Raw genomic sequence first — 12,758 nt, forward strand, 5'->3', positions numbered from 1 at the left:
AAAATTCGTGGTGTGATATACATTTGTGTTGTGGTTACAATATGGATCCTATGTTCCTGTGCTCCAGGAGAAACGAGTGCAACAGGTATCGCGGTAAGTATTATTACATTATCGAAAATAACGGTCGATAACGGTTAAATGGGGCGAATGGAGACGAAACTGGTCTTGTGATTACACAACTGTATCTACCGAAAATATTTAAAGCTTACCAAGTGTCTTGCCAATGTATAACACGAATTTTACAAATAAAGTGTAGTCTGAGATCATGTGTAATTAATTATTGTTAAGAGTATGGAGTATACAACCTCCTACGGGATTAGGTCGCAGCAGAAAATGGGAACAATATGGTTTAAGAACAAACTTAGTAAAACCGTGATCGAGAATTGCAGGATACAGGCATATCAGTTAAACGAACTGCTTGCCTGATAATAATAATTCCATAACAGCTGTTTACTCCATCATCTCCACTTGGTACCAGCGGGTTTGATTCCCAAGTCAGACACTGAGGGTTTGGATCCACCGTTAGTCAATGTCAAGCCGGCTACTGATAGTAAAAATTAAACTTATTTTATTCCGCAACATAACGTAAAAAGCGTGTTACATCTATTGTGATTTTGGCGGTTCTGAGAAATAAACTGAGGTTACATTATACCTATTTAGTTATATAATTTACATCTTGATTGAGGCAAGTATGTTTTTGTTGTTTTCAAAATTACATCTATGTTATGGCAGTGACCATGTGGGATATAAGAACATAGGCACCAACTGGGTTTCATTAACGATTAACAGACTGTATAATAATTTATGAGTACAGATACTTCTCTCTATCTCCTAAGGTATACAAGCGTCAATTCTGATTCGAAAATGAATTTGCTATTAGCCCTTTAATCAAATCACATAAAAAATGACTCTTAGCCACCATGCGTAAATAGTTTATATTATAAATTATAATTTTTTCTTGATATATCTAGTGCCTCATAATATCTTGGAACGAAGCAAGAATTCGCGATTGTCCGACGTGTATAACGGTAGCAAATCGAGTCTCCACATTTCTCGGAAGCGGTTTTTTAGATATTTTACTCCATAACAGAGGCAATGCGTTGTAAGTGATGTCGATCCACGCTAATAAGACATAACTTTAGATAGTTTAGACTGTAGGTTTAATACGACTTGTATCATACTCCCAATAAAGAATATTTACACATATTATTGGCTTTACAATCCCATATTATGTTATAATAATAATTACCGTAAAAATATCTATTGAACAATAATTTCAGTCATCAAAACCCTAGTCGGAATAAAATATTAACCGAACGTAAAAACATTTATCATGTCTTGCACTGAGTCTATTTGCAAATTTCGCGTTTGTTATATAAAACCGCATTATACTTCTCGAATGGCGTTTTTCAGGTCCATTATAATATATAAGTCAATGTAAGAAGGACTGAAGCCGTATAACAGAACTTAAAACTTCGCGTCGAAATTTGACCGCTTTTAAACGGTCTCCGTAAGACTGTAGTTACATTAGAAAAATCGTGTTTTTATATTAAGAGCCACTAACTTTCTTAGTCAATGGCCCTCTTCCTTCCGCCCATCCTAAGATCCTATAGGGCATTGCTGTCGCGAAGCCGGGGGAACCAGTACACCGTTCGCAGATTTTCCTCGCCGTTGACTGCAGGGTCTGTACTAAAAAAAAAACCTACTAAGTAAGTACTTAATAATAGAAAGTCTCGTTGGTTTAGTGGTAACGTCCTTACTTAAGGTCTAAATAGTGAGTAAATGGGTTCGATTCCCCTTTACTGAGCGGAGTGTTGTCGCGATATTTCCTTTGTCTATTAAAAAATTATTTCGTAAAAATTCGTGTCATTTCTTATGCGAAATTTAATAAAATCCTCAATTACCTATTGAACATTATTTAAAACGCCTTTTGTGTGGGTCAAACTAGATGATAAAGTATGTCGCAATACCGCCTGGCATACGTCATCGTCGCGTCATCGGTTGTAAAGTTATACAGAATGCGGCATGTCATGCCTCTTTAATGATTCCTCGTTGTGACAGTGCTCTTTGTGAGGATTCACACGTTATGAAGTACTTTTGGTGGTGTAGGGTGAAATATTTAGTTTTATAATAATTTCCTGTCTATTCTAATACTTGTTTTACCTAAAACCTATAGGTAGGTAGTAAAGTTTGTACGATGCCTTTTCTCAGAATTAAGTAAGTATATTGGGCAGAACGACTTTTTATGGAAAGCCTTATATTTTGTTTATTATGTAAAGTATTCTTCTAAATAAGTTTTACAATGTATAAATATTGAAATGTAAGAAATTCGTGCAATACCCATTTAACGTATCGACATTCATTTGACTTATGGCGCTGCTTGATATCCGCGTTGTTGGAGTAGAATGTAAATAGGTCGTGGATTAGATTTTCGCAACTGAACAGATGTTCATATAACAACAATTAACAGACTGATAAGGGTTTTGTTGTTACAATTAATACATCTGTATTATGTATACGACGCAAGACAGGTGGCCAAAAGTCGAGATCGATGGCGTGACATTATACTGCGGAAGCCGGTGAGAGATAGTCACGACCCTCAGAATTGAGGAGAACGACGCAATGAGGAGGAGGAAGGGTTTTGTTGTATGAATAGAGGTAGACCTACATAAGTAAAATATATATATAATCGTTCTTAATATTAAGCAAAATTAAGTATTTTATTTTCAACACTAGTTACTCTGAATGGTTTGGTATCATATTTAAGGATAAACAAACGATAGGTATTGTGCATATTAATTATAATAATTAATATAAGTAGTGATATTTATTATTTATATTATTGAATTATCCGTCGACTACACCGCATAAAACAAAGGTACTTACCTAATTGAAAGTGAAAGTGGGTACCAAGTTATGTGTTTACAATTTGTCATTTTCTCTTCCCTGAATATGATAGAAAGGTATAATTTACCCTAAGTATGTTGCACATTTTTTTAATGAAACTGGCGAGAAATAACAATTTCAATGATTTATTCGTACTAAGTATTTATATGAAAATTTCCTATACTTATTCAAGTTCTATTATTTAAATCTACATGTATAAATTATACGCGTTATACACAAAAAATATCGATTTCATTCCTTTATTGTTGCCGATTGCTGACATTGTATGAATACAGTAATGGGCAAGGTAGCATTACATATCGATTTTGACCCACCGTTTGAATTATTTACACATTCCGTTTATGACACGCGTTGCGGTTGGCGACGAGTTATAGGTACAAAGCATAGAAATAGTCGGTTTACTGCAAGAACTCACTAATTGCTAAAAAACATCAAGTACAGTTTATAACGCCCCGAACATAATATAATATTTAACATACTCACTAGATTTTAAGAATAAAAATTATATCTAAGATGATATAGCGCACTCTTAATAAAATAATGACCCATTCCAAAATTGCCAATTTGTGGGAATCGTCAAACAACCAAGTACCAACCAAGTAGAACTGGAAGAACAACCTTTTCGTATTTTCCTTTTTTTTTCATGCTATAGGTTTCATTTTTTACCTATTTAATAAGCTCAATTTTATAGCAACTTCAAATAAAAAGGTAGCATATGAAAATTAGTTTTCCGATGACTGCCACAAATTTGAAACAATTTTGAAATAGGTCATTATTTTATTAAGAGTGCGATAGGGAAAACAACATAACTAAAAGTGGCTTAATTCATACTTGTGTATTTGTCAGTTAATGAATTCTTACAGTAAACCGAAATACACAAGTTTCTGTCAAATAACGGACGCCCTTACATCCCTCCAGATGAGTATAATCGAGGGTCGTTGACCCGCTCTTTTCCACGCTCGGGTGAATTTTGTAACGTGAATTTGAGTTTGAGTCGTCGTACGTACTACATAATTTGGGTCTGTGGAGTATTCAATAAAGAGACGATTCCTATATTTCGGCACACGTCGAAGGATATCACAACGGTTATGGAAATTCGTTTGCAAAATGGCAAGTTTATCTTCTATCTTATCTGTTTATACTACTATTTTTTTTAGAACATGCAAATTTCAGGAACTAGGTCCTTTTTCGAATTGAAGAATTCATTTAGTGTTGGCTAACCCATTTATCGAAGAAGGCAAAAGGCTATATTATATCACGCTATGACCGATAGGAGCGGAACATCAATGAAAAAATTGATTTGTTTTGAGAGTTTCCGTTGTGTACGCTGCATATACGGTTAAAGTTACGCAACAATCATGTATGACGAAATTGTTCCTCTTTAAAAAATATTAAAAATATATTTTTAAACAAAGTTCCCCGTCGCACGTGTCTGAACGCATTTAACTCAAAACCTATCGAACGAATTTCGATGAAAGTTGGTATGGACATAGTTTGCTCTAGGACGGACATAGGCTACTTTCTGGGACAATATATAGCGGTACATTTACCTCGGAAAACTCTCACGCGGGCGAAGCCGCGACAAAAGCTATGCTAATATGTCTGAGAGCAAGGTAAATATTCAGTTCAATAGATCTGATTGATACTGGAACTGAAAAGTTTCTCTGGATTAGGGGTGTAGCTACCACTGTATCAGTAATGCGGGGCCATTCGGCCTATAACAACATTAAACTCAGCGGGTGCCTAAAAGTTCGCACTGAACTGAAGGTCCCCCAACAAATTTGAATATAGAGCCCTTCATGGCAAACTACGCCAATGCACTGGATATTAATCCGACTGATATTAGAACCCACACACTCTGACATTGGAACTAACAAATTGAATTTAGATCTGACTGAGGATGTGAAAATAAAATTTACTTATAGTTACAGCGGTGTATTTTTAGTTTCAGGTCAACCAATCAAACCGAAAATAGAGATGGTGGTAAAGGATACGACACGACATCCCTGGGAGGGTAAGTATAGTTTGGATACTACATGTACTACGAACAGAGGCGGCCTTTGGGGGTGGCGAACCAGGCAACCACCCTGCGCCTCGCGCTTACAGAGGCCTCGCGCGGTGCCTCGCAGGGCCTTTTTTTTACGTCCTTACCGATGAAACTGTTAAAACAGGGGACCGTTTTTTACTCTGCCCGGGGCCTCGCGTCTGTTTCTTTTTGCTTTCGCCTGGGGCCTCGCCTCGTTTAGGGCCGCCACTGTGTACGAATGATCAAGTAAGTAATAAGTTTCGAAGATCCGTAGGGGCACTTACACACACTTGTATATGTAATAAAAATGTAATATACATTAAAACACGTACTTAGACGCGTTTTTAACATTCAGAGTCCACTTATGCTTAGGTACAAAATTCACAAATGAAAGAAAAAATCCGGTTATAGAGCCTTTATTGTACTCTTGAAATAAAACAATTTGATAAAATATTTGCTGTTTTATTTTGTAACAAAAACCTTATTCCTTAAACATATTTTTCTTACGTCTAATTATACGTTAAAGTTTATGTGAAACACTATAAAGTATGAACTTAAAAAAATATGAGAACTAAGAAATCAAGCGAGCAAGTCCACGCACAAATAGTATCTCCGGCTTTATGCTCATGGAGGCGTAAAATGGTTATGGACGGTTGCAAAAGTTGAACACTGTTAGGGGAAACATTGTCCAAGCACTGTATGTCTCCCTTACAAACCATAGGAGGAGAATTACTGGTTTTGGATCAGTGAATCGTCTGTGAAACTACTACCGAGACAAATGGTTGAATAGCCCGCAAATATCTGTTTCAGCTCTGTATTGAGGACCCATTCTGAATACCATTTGTTATACTGGATTCGATGTTGGTACTTTACAGTTAAATGGGTTTCTACTTAGGTTCTTATAGAGTCCAGATTGTTTAAATGTAGGTAGGTATTTATTATGGTTATTTTTTATTGTAATCTATAAATTTTAAGTATCTAAAAAAAATAACATCAAAATAAAATAATGTTTGCTCAATTCTTAACTTATCCAGTGCCCTCCGTCGAGACCAAAGCTAAACAGCTGTCTTCTCTTTAAAAATAAAAAAAAAGTGGTAGAAAATTGCATGGCAGAATCTCCGAATATTAATTGTTTACCATGGCAACTCAGAGCCGTCATACTGCAAGAACTTGCCCGTATCCGCTTCTCCTAAATTGTCTATAGTTTTGAATATCCCGCTAACGCTTGTGGGTACGTCTAAGGGTGCATTTTTACCGCCCATGTCAGTGTTTACCCAGCCCGGGTGCATGGACGCCACTAGTATCATATCCTTCTTCAGATCGAGGCTCATTGATTTTGTAGCTGCGTTCAGTGCTGCCTGGAATACGCAGAAAACAGATTGACAGCTAAGTTATAAATAAGATTTTCAAACTTTGATATATATGTACTTAGCGTAGCTTTCATCGCAATTGGCAAACGTACATCGCGTCATGTGTTGGGGCAAAATTTAAGGATGTTCCATTAATTTTCTGTCGATTCCGGTGCCTATATCACGGATTTTGTAACATCACTAAGCCACAACTGACAACTACTGTCGAGTTACTATTACATGCGGTTATAATCCCAGATATTTGTTAACGTTTCTAGACAAGACTTAGCACTCTATTCAATTTAGAAAATATTTAATAATTCGTATATTATTGTTTACCTTAGAACATCTATAAGGATAGAAACCTCCGTCTTTATTCTGCGCTATGGAACCGAGTATGGAGCTCATGTTGACGATGGCCGCTCGTTGAGCTCCCATCGGCAACCCGCTGTTGGAGTCTGCGGCTTGTTTCAGCAGAGGAAGCAGACTCTGGAAGACAGAAATATTTTTTAAGGCAAAGGAAAGAATATTTTTTATATGTCTACCTAAAAAGTATTTAATACATATATATATCTCTTACTGTCTATAATAAAATAAAATTAAAGTTGTTTGTGTATTTTTAATCATTATACATAATATGTACATATAACAGCAAAATACACTTTAAAAATAATCTGTTATTATTTAGAGATGTTTATCAATATACCTTTGTGAGCATTATCGGCGCGACGGTGTTTACTGTAAGATTATCCATCAGTTGCTCAGCTTTTACTAACCCAAGTTTCGTGAATTTTGTGGTGACTCCAGCATTGTTAATAAGCAAGTTGAGACCTTGATTGCCGACAATCTTTGCTATTTGAGTTGCAAATTCACCGTAACTACCAATATTAGTTACATCTGCGAAAAGTAAAATAAAAAAGTTTGTGAAGGGTGTTTGGTTTGGTAGGTATATGGAAAATTTATCAAGTAAAGAGAACTCACCTAGGTGCATAATAGTGATATTTTTATTGGCTTCAGATAATTTACTTAGTTCCTGAAAAACATAATAATAAGATCATAAGAATAAAGAAATTACTACATAGCCCATAGGTACCTATTTTGAATTTAGAAATTTCAAATTGCCGCGTTAACGACGCGAAGCCGGGTATGATTTTCCAGCTGATGCCCAAAATGTACGTTTTCATTTATTTATCTAAAATGAAGATTCGTTTTGCAATATTTTTACTTTAAATACTCCATTTTCTATTAATTTAAACTGAAAGCATTATAATTAATTATTCGAACTATCTCGAGATTTATGAGGTCATCACAATTTCGTGATACGTCATGCGCACGTTCCCTGCCATTGAGCATGACGTTGGCTGTCACAGCGTCGCTGCGTCCCGCTCGCACACTGGTATAATTCACTGTACACCGACGTCGCGCCAGTATTTGACCGCGAGACTTCGTTGATTTGCAGTGATATTGTGAGTTTAGAACATTGTGAAGTGAGTGTATTTAATTGTGCTACAAAATAAAATCATTGAATAAAACATGGCGCCAATAGGTAAGTCACAAGCAGTGTTAAACAGTCACATACCTCGGAGGTTTTTCGGCACGTTGCAATAATTTTGCTCGGTTTGGCGTGTTCAGTGAGATATTTGACCATCCCGAGGCCGAGGCCGCGGTTAGTGCCGGTGATCAGTACGGACCTCATCGTTCGCGTAGTGGAGGGTGGGAACTCGGAAGTTGTAGTATTTCGTGACAGTGGTTGTTATCGATGCCCGTTTATCGGGTTGTGTCTGTCATAAGTTGAACGTCAAAATGACAATCTTAAGTAATTTTACAAGGGTAAATAATTTGTTGAGGCCGCTACGACTGGCCGAGACGGTGCTGGTGGTGGGAAGGCGCACACTAGCCAGTGAGTACTCGATGTAATTATCGGCGGCGTAGCCTTGGGCCGCGGGTAATCCGCCTAACCTCACTTCAGGTTGAGCAACTCGGCTGGTTTTTAAGACTTATCGAAATTCGGCCATCCCATGTCGTAAATCATGATTGCCAGCACTTTCATTACTCCAAATAAAATGCCAACTGTATAGATCTTGCACAATTTTATCACTCGATATTAAACAGTGCTAGTTACAAAGTAGAAGTCATGTTAACTATTGCCTCAATAAATATATAGTAGGAAATAAAATAATTCCGTCTAAAATTTGTGTAATCTTTATCATAATGTGACCATATACGCATCTTAAGATATGATCGGTGCAGTTGTAAACTAAACATTTGTCTATTGTTCATGCACAATAGGTTTGTGATTGATTGTGAATTTTGTATGATTGACATTCTGTTATGGTTAAATACATTGTCAATACATAAATATTATAGTGACAATATGAATATCAATGCACAGGGGAAAAGTTCCACCATTTTTGCATAAAATTATGGTTTTCTAGAATTTATATTGATTTTTAAATAAATATCTTCCTTTAAACTATAAACAATTTATAAGGTAAATTATGAATATAGTGGGTAGAAGTATTAAAATTTTAATATGGCCAAATACAATTAATTATGGTATTCAAGGAGGCGAGAAAATATAAAATACCTGCATATTTTTCAGATTACTGTTACAGTATATTGTTTTATACATTGCATTTTAATGGGAAAAAAACTCAAACTATACTTTTTTAAGTGTGATTTGGATTAATCTATTTGAGAATTGCTAAGGTCTCTTTTATGATAAAAAAATGTGGTAGAAAACATATTTTTAAGTTTTTTAAGGTCACTTTTATGATAAAAGTATTATGGTTGAATCAAACATATCATATTTATCAATAATACAGAGGTTACTGATTGTTATCATATTATGTTGTATGTATTATTTCTTTTTCTTTAACTCAACAAACTTATCAAAAATGTGTTTGGAACAGGAACAATAAGGAAACTAGCAGTAAACCAAAAACCCTTACTGGAGGTAAATGTCATTATAAATTTTCCAAGATTCAATTCAGGTATTCAGCCTATTGTTTCATTATTCTAGAAACAATATAGTTCTTCTAACAGTAGCTCCTGGTGTTAAATTGAGTTAAATGTTTTAAATGCAGTAAGCATGACTTGCTGTTTTACTGGTTTCACTATCTCATGAATCACTATAAAATTTTAAATATTTCACAATATTTATGTTAAGTTGTAGTTTTAGGTAATAAAATACAATCATATTTATTTTACTTATTTTTTAAGAAAAGTATTATGAAAGATTTTTGTAACAGACCTCTTTTATTTATAAATATAATAAAAAAAAATAAAAAACTAAAAATAAAAAAAAACCTATTCTGAGGCTGACTTGTGCAACAAGTTTAAAACCATTTAAAATGAAACGCATAAACACATTTAAAAACTTGTTCTATCATTGTCATCCATTAGGAGATGACAAAGACAGCACTTAAAATATATTAAATGTTAATCATAATTAGTAGATCATCGTGAAATCCAGCTTAAAAAAAACATATTAATGTCTTTTTGAATCATTAAAATATTAGGGATTGTAGACTCTCTATTTGACAAAGCCCAATTATTCTTTTCCATTAACTTTTGGCCAAAAAAATCTCACATCATTCCTTGGTCTAAAACAAACCCTAGTAAAAGTTCTTCCGCTGACCAGTTCTGAAATTTGTTGATCAGGTGGATGGCTGTGTTGTAGCCGTAGATCGAAGGGTGTAGCCTCTGTTAAAGCTCCCATAGACAATGTTGAAGGTATTTTTCAGTTTATAGCACATGTGGACATTGTAATATGTCCATGGGTTATATCACAGTCATGGGTTGGTGGATTTTATATGTAATGTTGTGATTGTGACTTGGAATCGTGTAGCCTTGGGGTTCAAATGTGAAAATGGAATATACAGCAAATGTATTAAATCAGTGTTGCTTGCATCGAAATTTTGCTAGTGTCTTCCTTGCTTCGTTAAACCATTTAATGTCATTCTGTTTGTAGTATTTTTTTGCATACTCATATAAAAACATATTAGGGTTGTTTAGCAAAAAGTGTATTTAAGATTAATACACTAATAATCTTCATTTGACAGGTGACAATATGATGTAGCTTGTTTAAATACTGTATAAGATGGATCACTAGTAAATGAACTATACATTACTAAAGAGATAGACTTTTTGTCTCATATGCTGCATATTATTATTATTAAAACTTTTTTGCAAACTTTTATTCAAAAGAAAGTACAATTTGCTCCATGTGGATTAATAAGGAAGTAAATTACCAAGTCACAATATATAACATTGTACCTAAATATAATGAAAAGCTTATAAGCATAAACATTTCCCATTAATTTAATACCAATATAATGACACTATTATGGCAACTCGCACTGTTTAATCTCTATAGTAATTAAAAATCACAATAGAAAATAAATATCACAAGCATTTTCATACACATGCTCTTTTGCTTAAGCATAGTGCATACATAAATTCCCATAACCCAGAAACAAACATTTTGTTATATATTGACTCCAGTCTTGGTTAATTTGGTTACGGTTTTTGGACCATTGTCTTTATTACAAAATTTTAAATTATTGTTTTAAAAATTTTATGAAAAATTTGATTTGATTTGTGATTTTTAATCTTCTAATTCTTCAATCATTTCATAATCAGTTGTTCACACAGGCAATTAATCCATCCGACCTCCAATATAGCTCTGAATTTTATTTCGATCAGATATTATATCCATATTACATCTCGGAATCGCTTAGTGGCCTAGAGGCGGATATTTAACGCAATGGTAGCTCACATACCAATAGCTGTTAAAAGCTGGGCTTTGCAGGGAACTGCGTTACCAAAGCTTCTGTAAATGTATAAGTGCTTAGCTGGTACCCAATAATTATAGATGGAACATACGACTATGATCTGGCCGTCATCGGTGGTGGCTCCGGGGGCCTCGCTTGCGCGAAGGAAGCGGTCAACCTGGGCGCTAAGGTCGCAGTGTTCGACTACGTAACACCCTCCCCCCAGGGCACCAAGTGGGGGCTAGGTGGCACCTGTGTCAACGTCGGATGTATACCCAAGAAGTTGATGCACCAGGCGGCCATACTCGGCGAGAGTATACATGTAAGTTTTATGTTTTTGGTATGGCAACATTAAAAATTTATTTTAGAAAATGGAAGATTTGATATAAAAAATGTCTAGATCAAAATTTTGCATCGACAAAAAAAATCAAAAGGGGTAGATTTTAGATGGCTGCCGGGGAACATGGGTATCCCCTTCAATCATCTTGTGAAATCGCATTATTCAGGTAGAAAATATTGAGAAAAATTACAAAATATTCTAATCTTCCATTATTTCCTTTTAAATTTTAAATGTTGCCAGTCTTAGTATATTAAGTTGGTGTTGAATCCTTATTAGTAAAAACTAGTATTTAATACAGAGTTTTAAACAATTCCCAGCATAAATACCATTGTGTAACCATTTCCATTAACATAAAAATAATGATATATTCAACGCCGACAACTTCTGCGAATTAGTATCTATTGTATGCAGCTTACGTATTTTTAAATACGTATTAAATTCCTCGTATAGTTAGAAAATCCGTTTCAGAAAATAATCCATACTTAAAAATGTATAATTAATCAGACTGTTTTGAGGATTTATTATTATATTTATTGAAAGTAAATTGAAGAAACGTCTCAAAGCGGTGTAGGGGTGGGCAGTTGAGACTTCGCGCGACAAGCATCGTTGGAAAATAAATATTAATGCATTTCGACTTATGTTTAATTTACTGGAAGTGTGCACAGTCCTAATTGCATAAGGTTTCCAGTTGCTTGTACCTAACCATAGATAAATAGACCTGTAGATCTATGTTCATAGCTTCTAACACAATGGTACATCGTAACGTTTTTTTTGTAGGCATTGGTAAGTGTCCTGCACCCAAACCAGAATCCCTGAATACCACACCATTATCCCGACCCCGACGCCGTTGGATTGTTTTATTAATAAAATATGAGCACTTATTCTAAAATCAGCGTTGTAACTAGCCTATGCGTCAATTGCAAGCTCTGGTCCATGCATAAATTAAAACTTGGTAATGTTCAGGTAATTTCTGCTCCCCTTGAGGGTCTGCATGTTGTCTGGACACTGTCCTAGTTACAGCCCTAGCCACAATGCTTTTTTTCAGTACGCGTGTACTTTATATTGACATGCAAGTGATAGTGTGGATACTATTGAAGTAGTATTTATATAGATATGTAGAATGTATGACTGATAAAAATGCTTTCAAGTATTTTGTATCCAATGTATAGCGAGCGACATTTATACACTAAAATCCGTCATGGTGGATTGTTTCCACGAGACGGGAGAGACTCGATCATTTACAGGTATTAGTATTGTCTTTAACAAATTGATTGTACAAAGTTATTTATTTTTCTCATAATAGCGAGTTATGAAAATAAGCCATATAGGTACGTCAAAATTTTTGTCAAGTTTGTCAATCC

The 12,758-nt window shown here is 34.9% G+C and overlaps 2 protein-coding genes across 6 annotated transcripts in view; one reads left to right on the plus strand and one right to left on the minus strand.

Moving 5' to 3' along the window:
• LOC115442570 (thioredoxin reductase 1, mitochondrial) overlaps positions 1-12,758 on the plus strand; it is a 26,293-nt gene continuing 13,535 nt past the window's right edge. Inside the window, exons 1-3 of one of the 5 annotated variants that reach the window (XM_030167632.2) lie at positions 1-93; positions 4,853-4,921; positions 11,159-11,379. In XM_030167632.2, the coding sequence (XP_030023492.1) occupies positions 42-93; positions 4,853-4,921; positions 11,159-11,379 (342 nt within the window). In that variant the 5' untranslated portion in view covers positions 1-41. Of the gene's footprint in view, positions 94-4,852; positions 4,922-7,613; positions 7,829-7,879; positions 8,183-9,945; positions 10,018-11,158; positions 11,380-12,758 lie in introns of those variants that run through there. The other 4 variants (XM_030167635.2, XM_037439550.1, XM_030167636.2 and 1 more) reach the window with 4 other exon arrangements.
• On the minus strand, positions 5,334-8,091 carry LOC115442572 (C-factor). The gene is made up of 5 exons (XM_030167639.2): positions 7,862-8,091; positions 7,264-7,315; positions 6,989-7,179; positions 6,622-6,771; positions 5,334-6,291 (listed from the first exon to the last, which is right to left on the minus strand). Exons 1-5 carry the CDS (start codon positions 7,976-7,978, stop codon positions 6,067-6,069), a joined length of 735 nt encoding a protein of 244 aa, XP_030023499.1. The 5' UTR covers positions 7,979-8,091; the 3' UTR covers positions 5,334-6,066.

Source organism: Manduca sexta, chromosome 17 (genome assembly GCF_014839805.1).
Source record: "Manduca sexta isolate Smith_Timp_Sample1 chromosome 17, JHU_Msex_v1.0, whole genome shotgun sequence".
Lineage (NCBI taxonomy): Eukaryota > Metazoa > Arthropoda > Insecta > Lepidoptera > Sphingidae > Manduca > Manduca sexta.

Excerpts from the sequence above, each read along its gene's own strand:
- LOC115442572 (XM_030167639.2), bottom strand. The coding sequence starts at position 7,978 with ATGAGGTCCGTACTGATCACCGGCACTAACCGCGGCCTCGGCCTCGGG. Across the intron at positions 7,316-7,861 it reads CGTGCCGAAAAACCTCCGAG|GAACTAAGTAAATTATCTGA; the intron begins GTATGTGACTGT and ends TATGTTTTTCAG. Across the intron at positions 6,292-6,621 it reads ATCCTTATAGATGTTCTAAG|GCAGCACTGAACGCAGCTAC; the intron begins GTAAACAATAAT and ends TGCGTATTCCAG.